Below are 11,213 nucleotides of genomic sequence, written 5' to 3'. Positions count from 1 at the left end.
TGCACGGTTGGTGGGAATGTAAATTGATACAGCCACTATGGAGAACAGTATGGAGGTTCCTTAAAAAACTAAAAATAGAACAACCATATGACCCAGCAATCCCACTACTGGGCCTATACCCTGAGAAAACCATAATTCAAAAAGAGTCATGTGTCACAATGTTCATTGAAGCTCTGTTTACAATAGCCAGGACATGGAAGCAACCTAAGTGTCCATCGACAGATGAATGGATAAAGAAGATGTGGTACATATATACAGTGGAATATTACTCAGCCATAAAAAGAAACGAAATTGAATTATTTGTAGTGAGGTGGATGGACCTAGAGTCTGTCATACAGAGTGAAGTAAGTCAGAAAGAGAAAAACAAATACTGTATGCTTAACACATATATATGGAATCTAAAAAAAAAAAAGGTTCTGAAGAGCCTAGGGGCAGGACAGGAATAAAGACACAGATGTAGAGAATGGACTTGAGGACACGGGGAGGGGGAAGGGTAAGCTGGGATGAAGTGAGAGAGTGGCATGGACTTATATATACTACTAAATGTAAAATAGATAGCTAATGGGAAGCAGCCGCATAGCACAGGGAGATCAGCTCAGTGCTTTGTGACCACCTAGAGGGGTGGGATAGGGAGCCCTGGTCCGGGAAGATCCCACATGCCGTGGAGCAACAGAGCCCATGCGCCACAACTACTGAGCCTGTGCTCTAGAGCCCACGAGCCACAACTACTGACCCTATGTGCCACAACTACTGAAGCCTGCGCCCTAGAGCCCGTGCTCTGCAACAAGAGAAGCCACTGCAATGAGAAGCCCACGCACTGCAACGAAGAGTAGCCCCCACTCGCTGCAACTAGAGAAAGCCTGCGCGCAGCAACAAAGACCCAACGAGGCCAAAAATAAATAAATAAATAAATAAATAAATTTAAAAAGAAAAACAATAGAGATACTTAATGAAACCGAAAAGTGGTTCTTTGAAAAGATCAACAAAATTGACAAACCATCAGCTAGATGGACTAAGAAAAAAGGAGAGAAGATGCAAATTATTAAAATCAGAAATGAAAATGAGGATATTATTACCAATTCTGTAGAAATAAAAATAATTATAAGAGAGTATTCTGGACAATTATATGTCAACAAATTGGATAACCTAGATGAAATGGACAAATCCCTAGAAACACAAAACCAATCAAGACCAAATCACAAAGAAATAGAAAATCTGACTTTGACTAGTTATAAAAAATAGAGTTATAACTAGTAAGGAGATTGAATCTGTAATCAAAAAATCTCCTGATGATAAAAGCCCTGGACCTGATGTTTTCACTGGTGAATTCTACCAAACACTTAAAGAATGAATATTAATCCGTCTCAAACTTCCAAAAGATTGCAGAGGAGGGAACACTTCCTAACTTATCCTATGAAGCCAGTATTACCCTGATATGAAAGCCAGACAATGACACTACAAGAAAACTACAGATCCATATCCCTTATGAACATTAATGCAAAAATTCACAATAAAATATTATCAAACTAAATTTAGCAGCATATCAAAAGGGTTATACACCATGGCCAAGTCGGATTTACTCCTGGAATGCAAGGATAGTTCAATATGTGAAAATTGATCAGTGTAATACATCACATGATCATCTCAAATGATGCACACAAAGCATTCAACAGAATTCAACACCCTTTTAAAAACACTCAACAAACTAGGAATAGAAGGAAACTACTTCAGCGTAATAAAAACCATATATGATAACCCACAGCAAACATACACATTGGTGAAAGACTTTAAGCCTTTCCTCTAAGGATCAGGAACAAGACACAGATGCCTACTTTCACAACTTTTATTCAACATAATGCTAGAATGTCTAGATAGAGCAATTAGGCAGAAAAAGAAACAAAAGGCATCCAACTTGGAAAGGAAGAGGTAATATTATCTCTGCACATGATATATTCTTATGTGTAGAGAATCCTAAAGATTACACACACACACACACACACACACACACACAAACTGTTAAAGCTAATAAATTAATTCAGCAAAGTACCAAGATATGAAGTCAACACACAAAAATTAGTTGCATTTTTATACACTAACAATGAACAATCTCAAAAGGAAATTATGAAAATGACATTTACAGTAGCATCTAAAAGAATAAAATACTTAGGAATTAACCAAAAGTAAAAGACTGGTACAAAGAAAATTACAAAATGTTACTGAAAGAAGAATTAATGGAAACACATTCCATGTTCATAGATTGGAAGACTTAATATTATTAGGATGTCCATGCTACCCAAAGCAATCTATAGATTCAATGCAATCTCTATTAAAACTCTCAATGATGTTTTGCCAAAATAGAAAAACCCATCCTAAAATTCATATGAAATCTCAAGGGATCCCAAATAGACGAAACTATCTTGAAAAAGAAGAACAAAGATGGAGGACTCACATTTCCTGATTTCAAAACTTACTAGAAAGCCACAGTAATCAAAACTGTGGTACTATCATAAAGACTAATGTATAGACTAATGGAATGAAACAGGGAGCCCAGAAATAAACCGTTGCATATACATATGGTCAAATGATTTTTGAAAAGGATGCCAAGACCATTTAATGGGGAAAGTTCAGTCTATTCAACAAGTGGTGCTGGGAAAACTGACTATCCACAAGTAAAATAATGAAATTGGACCGTTGCTTAACACCACATACAAAAATTAACTCAAAATGGATCAAAGACCTGAATGTGAGACCCAAAACTATAAAACTCTTAGAAGAAAACATAGGATAAAAGATTCATGACATTGGATTTGGCAATAATTTCTTGGCTATGTCACCAAAGGCAGAGATAGCAAAAGAAAAATTAGTCAAACTGGACCTTCATGAAAATTTTAAAATATTGTGCATCAAAAGACAAAATCAACTGAGTAAAAAGGCAGCCCATAGAATGGGAGAAAATATTTGCAAATCATATATCTGATAAAGGATTAATATCCAAAATATATAGAGAAGTAAAACTCAACAACCAAAAAAGCCAAAAGACATAACTCAAAAATGGGCAAAGGAGTTGAATGTATATCCCTCCAAAGAAGATATACAAATGGCCAATAAGTACATGAAAAGATGCTCAACATCTCTGATCATTAGGGAAATGCAAATCAAAACTACGAAACACCACCTCATACCCATTAGGATGGCTACTATCAAAAAAGTTAAAAATAACAAGTGTTGGCAAGAATGTGGAGAAATTGGAATCCTTGTGCACTGTTGGTAGTAATTTAACATTGTACAGCTGCTATGGAAAAAAGTAAGGTGGTTCCTCAAAAAATTAAAAATGGAATTACCATATGATCCAGCAAGTCCACATCTGGATATACACCAAAAATCCTTGAAAGCGGCGTCTCAAAGAGATATTTGTACACCCATGTTCATAGCAGCATTGTTCATAATATCTAAAACATGAGAATGGCCCACATGTCTATCAATGGATGAGTGGATAAGTAAAATGTGGTTATATTCATACAGTGAAGTATTACTAATATCAGCTAAAGTGGACTTCAGGACAAGGTCTATTATAAGAGATAGAGGAGAATTCTAATGATAAAAGTGTTAATCCATCAAGAAGAGATGGCAAGCCTGAATGACCACCATCCTAATAACAAAGGTTCAAAACAAATAAAGGCAATAAAGCTGACAGAACTGAAAAGAGAAGTTGTAGAGACTTAACGGTATCTACCCTCGAGCGTGCTTTTTTCCATTTTTGTGTTCCTCCTAGGAAGTTAATTCCTGAGGGCAAGGATAGTGTATTTTCATTCTTGTATCTTCCAAAGTGCCTTGGATAGCGTTAGAATCAGGATTTTTAAAAGATCTGAAAATATTCTGGAGAAAAATTTGGCAGGGTGTGTTAAGAATCTTTTTTTTAAATGTTCATGCTCTTTGATTCATTAATGCAAGTCTTAGGACTCTATCCAAAGGAATCCATCCAAAAAAGCAGTTTTATGCTTTAAAAATTCACTGAAATGTTCCACATAACAGTGAAAAAATTGGGAACAGCTTAAGTGTTCTACTAGAGGATTGGATACATAAACTCTGTGACAACATTCAATGTACTATCATGTGAGATTTGAGAAAATGCTTACAAGATAATGTTAAATTTCTAAAAGGAGGATACAAAATTGAATACAATATTATACCAGTTATATAAATATACATATGATCAGATAAAATGTAGAAAATAATAAAACCATGTTAACAATGTTTGCCTTCAGGTGGGGAAGGGATCATGGGTCAGTATAATTGCATTCTTTATATTTTTCTGTGTTTTCCTCAATATTGGACATTAAATATGTATTGGTTTGATAATTTTTTAAAATTCATAAATGTTATTGGGGAAAATTAAAATATCTGAACGGGCTGGATCTAACACAATTAAATTTAACAGGCCTTCATTTAAGGTCTGAATCTTTGTTTTTAAAAAATTCCAGGGATGATGTGACTTAGCAGAAGCAAAGTCAAGAATTTTTGTTTATTGTTAACCCTAAATAAGTTAACCAAACAGTATAGATGTTTAGAATAAAAGCACTTATTGGTTTCATCAGGAGAGGCATGGCAAGTAGCACAAGGGAGGTGATGGATCCTTTCTGTTCTGTGTTACCCAGTCCAGAGCTAATGTATTGATCTGTGTGGGGTCCCACAGTGTGAGAAGGATACAGAGATATTGTGTGTGTCCAGCAGTGGTAACCAGGATGAGGAGAGACCTAGAAACTTTGGTGTGGGAAATAGCCAAGGGGCTAGGAGGAGTTGCTGAGAAGGAGAGGGGCAGATAAGTGGAAAGCGTGATCAGAGTATTCAGGCTTTTGAAGGATTCAGGGCGGAGGAGTTGGTCATGCTCTGTGTGGTCGTAGAGGGCAGAACTGGAACTACAGGGGAAGCTACAAAAGGCAGATTCAGCTTTGGGTAAGGAAAAATCTGTCCAAGGTGAAAAGTCTGCTTTATAAGGAATAAGTCATCCATGTCTATAGGTATGCAAGCAGAGTCTGCATCAGGAATATAAAGGAAGAGGAAGGGGAAGAGAGGGAAGAACAGGAGAGGGAGACAAACACAGAAAAAGAGACAAAGGAATAAAAAAGAGAGGCAGAGAGGCAGAAGATACAGTTTTGAGAGCTCTATGTGAGTTACAGCAAATGACCTGACCTTCCTTCGTGTCTTTGCTAGTGATATCCGGAGACGCCAGCAGATGGAGATATTACCCCAGGAAAGGAGGACTCTGCCTGACCCCACCTGAACCCTCCAATTCCTTACTTTTAAAAAATCGTTTTCCTCCTCTGAAAAATAATGCTAAGAGAGAATTCCAGAAGTCTCCAAATTTCCAAACTAAATTTATAAACAAACGATTTGTGGTAAATCCTGCCTGTGATTACCCCTGACTCTAATTTAGAAGAAGTCACTATAGCTTTTGGCATTTTGGTCACTGCCTGAGTAGGGCTCCCTCCATCTTGCCCTATCCCAGTTATGTATGCATGTATGTATATGTATATGGTGTCTGTGTATTTAGAATCATTGTTAAATAGTTAAACAATATAGGGGTATACTACAGTCCCCTTCCCAATCACCTTGCCATTAATACTTTCCTTCTCCTGACAGAGTGTCTGTCACTTTGAATTCTTGCCTGTGGTAATTCTGGGAGCCTTTGCTCTCAAACCATGTGTCATAGTCTTCACTCTTCCACTCAGCTGTAAAGCAGCAAATTCTGAGGGCTTTCACAGACTTTGACTGGTAAAGATGTGCCTTAAAAGGGAAACGTTCTTGTACAACAGTGCTCCACAAACTTGAAGGGTGCATTAGTTATCTAGGGATCTTGTTAAAGTGCAGATTCTGATTCAGAAGATTTGATAGGGCAGGAGATTCTGCAGTGCTAACGAGTTCCCAGGTGATGTTGATGCTCTTGGCCCAAAGATCATACACTTTGAGTAGCAAGGGACATATAATATGTCCCTATATCAGGAGGGGCCAAGACACTTCTCTCAAGAACTGTAATTGACTCTTTGTATCCACTTCTGTCTTTGTCACTCGTTAGCTTTTTTAAAAATTATTTTTTTAGGCTGCGCTGGGCCTTAGTTGCAGCATGCATGCGGGACTAGTTCAGCCACCAGGGATCGAACCTGGGCCCCCTGCACTGAGAGTGTGGAGTCTTACCCACTGGACCACCAAGGAAGTCCCCTGTCACTTGTTAACTTTGATTTAACTGTTCATGTTTTCATTCAACCAACCAACGTTTACAGAGAATCTGCTATTTGTAAACTCAATGCTAGTTAAATTTAAGCAACTTTAGTGTGTTTGAGCTCCAGTCCCTATGCTAGGCTCCTAGGATTTGTGATGATTCAGACTCATTCCTTGCCTTGTCACTCATTCATTCAACATTTATGGAGGGTCTACTATGTGCCAGGCACTGCTCCAGGAGCTGAGGATATGGCAGTGAACAAAACAAACAAATCTGTTTATTGTTTAACCCCAAATGAGTCTCTCTCCAATGGGGGAGACAGGCAAATAGTTAGACAATTAAGATTTTTTTTTCCTTCTTCCTTTTCCCTTCCTGAGCAATTCAATCTGAAAGCCATTTGGTGGGTAGTCTTCCACTCAGAAGGGAAGGGGAGCCTGCAGTGGCCTAGAGCAAGAGTACTGGAGTCCAAGCAGGATGAGAAGTTTATCCATGTGGAAAGGGTGGCCTGATACAGTGTCTGAGCCTAAGCTAGGTGAGACGGGCATCTGGGCAGGGGGCAACCTTGTGAGGGTTGTCAGAGCCTGATCAGAGTAAGGAGGGCATCTGGGATGGTTAATTTTATGTGTCAACTTGATGGGCTTCAGGGTGACCAGATTAAATATTATTTCTGGGTGTGTCTGTGAGGGTGTTTCCAGATAAGGTTAGGATTTTAATCAGTGGATTCAGTAAAGTAGATTGTCCTCCCCAAAGTGGGTGGGCATTATCCAATCTGTTGAGGGCCTTAATAGAACAAAAGGTGGAGGGAAAAGGAATTTGCCCATGTTTTTCTTTCCTCATCTGTGAGCTGGGACATCTCATCTTATCTTCTCTGGCCCTCAGGTCTTGGAGTTACACTGTCAGCATCCCTGGTTCTCAGGCCTTCAGACTACACCACCAGCTTTCCTGCCAGTTTACAGATGGCAGACTGTAGAAACTTTCGGCCTCCATAATCCTGTGAGCCAATTCCTCATAATAATCAGTCTCTCTCTGTGTGTCTCTCTCTGTATCTCTCTCTCTCTCTCTCATTGTTTCTCTGGAGAACCCTAACTAATACAGCATCCATGTAGGGGCTTGGGCTTGGTTCAAGGTGGGAGCCTGAATGGGATAAGAAGAGCCTTCATGTCGGGTGATGGTGATGGGAGATGTGTAACTTACAGGGGAACTGATCAAATAAGTAAATATATTAAAGCTAATTGGAACCAGGTTTCCCACTGTCAGAGAAAGAAGTTATAAATATGGGGGGGAAGAAAACCAGAATGAACTTTGTGGTGATGGACTGGAATTAGAGTTGAACTTATGGTTTCCAATATATATAGATTTAGAAATAAATCACTTTTAGTTGTAAAATTGTGTCTACATATATTCCCTAATTTGGTTAATTCAGGCCTGGGAGGAGTGACATACCAAAAGCAGACCATACCTAACATGTAGATCTTGGTCTCTAAATACCATTCCCTACCAAAAGAAACCAGAACTTGGAGAAATGGGTGATTTCAGGGCTGAGGCAGGGAAAGTACAGGGTCAGCTGAAATATCTTGTGCCAGAAAGCAAAGATGTTCAAAAAAACGATATGAAAATATTAAAAGAACACAGAAACCAGCTTATGGGGTTCCCACTGGCCCAATCTGGGAAAATTTGAACTTAAAACTAAATGATGATAGTAGCAGATTCTATTCTATTGAGTAAAATAGGAATCCACAAGTCCATACTGATATAAATAAATAAATAAGTAGGAAGCGTGATGAACAGGATACTTTCTAAGTCTATATGTACCTGCCCACAAAATGCTTATTAATTACAAAGGGAAAAGAATAAACTTTACAGTGGAGAAGCCTGGTTAATACCACTTTAATAAAGTGATCAAAGTTACTATAGCCAGTAATGGGACAAATCGAAATTGTCTACCACCTGACATGATACAATGAGAACAGCATCATATCTGTAATATTCCTGCCAAAGACGCATAAACTGAGACTAATCACTTGAAAACATTAGATAAACCCAGATTGAGGGACATTCTACAAAATAACTGGCCTATAAACTTTAAAATTTAAAATTCAAAGTCAGTGAAGAACTGTTCTGGGTTGAAGAAGACTACAGAGCTATGACAGCTAAATGCAACATGTGATTCTGGACAAGATCTTTTGCTATAAAAACATTACTGGGACAGTCGGTGAACTTAAATGGGGCATGATGATTATATGGTAGTAATGCAGCAATGTTAATTTCCCGATTTTGATGGCTGTATTGTAGCTATTTAGGGATGTTCCTGTCTGTAGGAAATACTATACATGATCTTCAGGGGTGATGGGGCATCAGGTTGGTAACTCATTCAAAAAAGTTCAGGGCAAAAAAAGTTCTTTGCACCGTGCTTGCAACGTTTTTGTAAGTTTGAGATTGAGTAATTAGAAAAGAGTGACGTGCTCAGGCAAAGGGGAGCTCAGGTGTTAAGGTTATTCGGATCGTGTTGGAGGTATGTGTAGGGGGAGAGGATGAGTCTCCAAAGAAGGCAATTTGGAGAACAGAGATAGTCAACACGGTTCTTTCCCTTCAACCGTATTTGCCTTTGACTGGGCAAAAGGGGCCCTGGCTTGGGTCCATGCTCAAAGGCCCTGCAGGCCCTGCTTTGACCCTCCTTTTGTTCTAATAACTCCCCATGTAGGAGGGAGGGTTGAATCCACAGGGATGAAGGGACATGCCCATCAGATTAGGTTTCCCTTCTAGTTCACCCCAGAATCCTTGAGCCTGCTGGGCCTCTCCCCCTGGTCCATCCTCAGAGGGTTGATTGAGCCACAGTATGCACGTCTAGACCCGAGAACTGATCATGGCGCTGTTTACTGGATTGTGGACCAAGTTTTGGGGCTTAAGGACTGATGTCCAGGTGTGTGGAATGAGGTCCTGGAGAACTGCTGTTCTCCGCGAGTCGCCACATTTAGCTGGAGCTCAAGGATTGCCTATCAGAGAATTCTAAATTTGAACTCGGACTTTCAGATCTTAGTAAGACATATTTACACCGTAGTTGAGATAGACCATACCCTACCTAGACAGTGCTGAGGAAGAAACCCCGCACAACGTTTAGGCAAGACTTGTATGCGCTGCTCACCCTAGAGGTACACAGCCTGAAATGCGCAGGCCGAGTGCTGGGCCAATCAGGTGCTGCGCCTTGGAGAGGCCGGCGGAGGAGGGAGCGGGACAGGGTGAGGATGGAGACCACGCCTCTCCGCGCGGAGGGGCGGGGCGAAGAGTGGGCGGGGATAGCGCTCCTCCGAGCTCAGGGAAAGAGCGGGGCGGTGCCTGCTGGGGGCGGAGTCTCTGAGCGTGCAGGGCGGTGCTCGGCGAGGCCACGCCTCTTCCGGCCCGGAGCGTAGCCTCCGCGTGTGCTTAAACGCGTTACTGGCCCCGGCTGTTTTAGTTACTGGGCTTGGCGTCTGGAGAGGCGAGATGACGGCGGAGGTGTTGCCGAGTGCCAGGTGGCTGTACTGTGGAGAGCCCGACGAGAGCCAGAGAGCTCTACTGGGTAAAGACTGCGAAGCTGGAGCAGAGTTCCCCGTAACTTCCTCCCCTTCCGCCTCGGTACCGCTACAGCCCTCCACTTACCACATCCGTCGGGTGCCCGTTCCCAGCTGGGCCAAGATCTCTTATAGTCTCCCCCACTACTTGGCGCTCGGCCAGGGCTCCTCTGTCATCGCACCATCTTTCTGGTACCACCTCCCACCTGGATGAGGAAATCCCAGTTATCCCCTCTCCAGGGCCGTATGTACGCAGGAGCCCGTCATCTCCTCACCCACCAGGTCTCACACCTGCTCTATTTCCTTCTCTCTACTGGCCAGGGATTCCCTCTGTCTTTCTAGATTTAGCCGAGGTGTCCTCAGTCAGCCCCATTCCCCTAGTTATTCCCTCCTGTCAGAGCCCCTCCCCAGCCCCTCTTGCCACCTGGACCAGGACCTCCTTCAGTCCCCCTTTGGGTCAGGACCTGGGTTCCTTGCCATACCCACTCCTCCAGTCACTCCCTCCTGTTGACAATCCATTTCCTCCCCACCATACTCTTGTGCTCTCATCTCATTCTTGGGCTGCAATCTTACAGTCCAGTTCTCCAACGGGAAGCTACAGGATCCAGGCAACATGCGCTTTACCTTGTACAAGAGCAATGACTCCACAAACCCCAGAAAGAGGAGTCAGCGGATCCTGGTAAGTGCTGCCGTGGCCCGTCGCCTCCACTCTTCAGGCCTCAGGAGGCCTCCTGGGTGTGGGTGGAGGTAGGAGGGAGTGAGTGGAGAAAAGGGGGGATAGCAACTTTGAGCCCCAGCAGGCTGGGGTGTGGGGACAGGTTCCACTGAGTTTCACACTTGTGGTGAAGTGCTGGCCTTTTATTAATTTGTTCATTCAACAAGCATTTATTGAGCCCCACTGTGGCCCTGGGCTGTAAGCTGCTAGGGAAAGAGCTAAGTGAGAGCTGGCACCACACTGAGGGAGCTCGTACTCCAGAGCAGCGTTTCTCAGCCTCAGCACTATTGACGTTTTGACCCAGATAATTCTTTGATGTGGAGGCTCTCCTGTGCAGCACTGGATGTTTAGCAGCTTTCCGGGCCTCTACCCATTAGCTACCAGGAGCACCTCCCAGTTGTGGCAAACAGACTGTCAGACGTGCCTAGATATCCCCAGGGGGGTAATTCCCTGGGTTGAGAACCACTGCTCTAGAGAGGTGAGAACTGGATGTGAGGGACACTCATACAGAAATAGATAAAGCTCAGGGTCCCTGGGAGAGAGAGTACAGAGCAGGGCAGAGTGAGCTCAGTCAGTGAAGTCTCTGCTTGCTAGAATGTCTTCCTGGGGGAGGGTGCATGGGAGCTGAACCCTGAAGGATGGAGGAGGGTTTAACAGCTGAAGTTAGTACTCCAGGTGAAGAGGATAGCCAGGACAAACATGGGGAAGCAGGAAAGCTTGGCTCTGATTGAGG

At 42.2% G+C, this 11,213-nt stretch overlaps 1 protein-coding gene across 5 annotated transcripts in view; it reads left to right on the top strand.

The window, feature by feature from the left end:
- POLR1E (RNA polymerase I subunit E) overlaps positions 1 to 11,213 on the top strand; it is a 33,191-nt gene that overhangs the window by 2,863 nt on the left and 19,115 nt on the right. For 2 of the 5 annotated variants that reach the window (XM_061200230.1, XM_061200228.1), the window contains exons 2-3: positions 9,669 to 9,773; positions 10,341 to 10,444. In XM_061200230.1, the coding sequence (XP_061056213.1) occupies positions 9,698 to 9,773; positions 10,341 to 10,444 (180 nt within the window). In that variant the 5' untranslated portion in view covers positions 9,669 to 9,697. Of the gene's footprint in view, positions 1 to 6,557; positions 7,211 to 9,620; positions 9,774 to 10,340; positions 10,445 to 11,213 lie in introns of those variants that run through there. The other 3 variants (XM_061200231.1, XM_061200233.1, XM_061200232.1) reach the window with 3 other exon arrangements.

Source organism: Eubalaena glacialis, chromosome 9 (genome assembly GCF_028564815.1).
Source record: "Eubalaena glacialis isolate mEubGla1 chromosome 9, mEubGla1.1.hap2.+ XY, whole genome shotgun sequence".
Taxonomy (NCBI): Eukaryota; Metazoa; Chordata; class Mammalia; order Artiodactyla; family Balaenidae; genus Eubalaena; species Eubalaena glacialis.
Note: the sequence above shows the minus strand (reverse complement) of the source record. Positions and strands in the feature narration are given on the sequence as shown.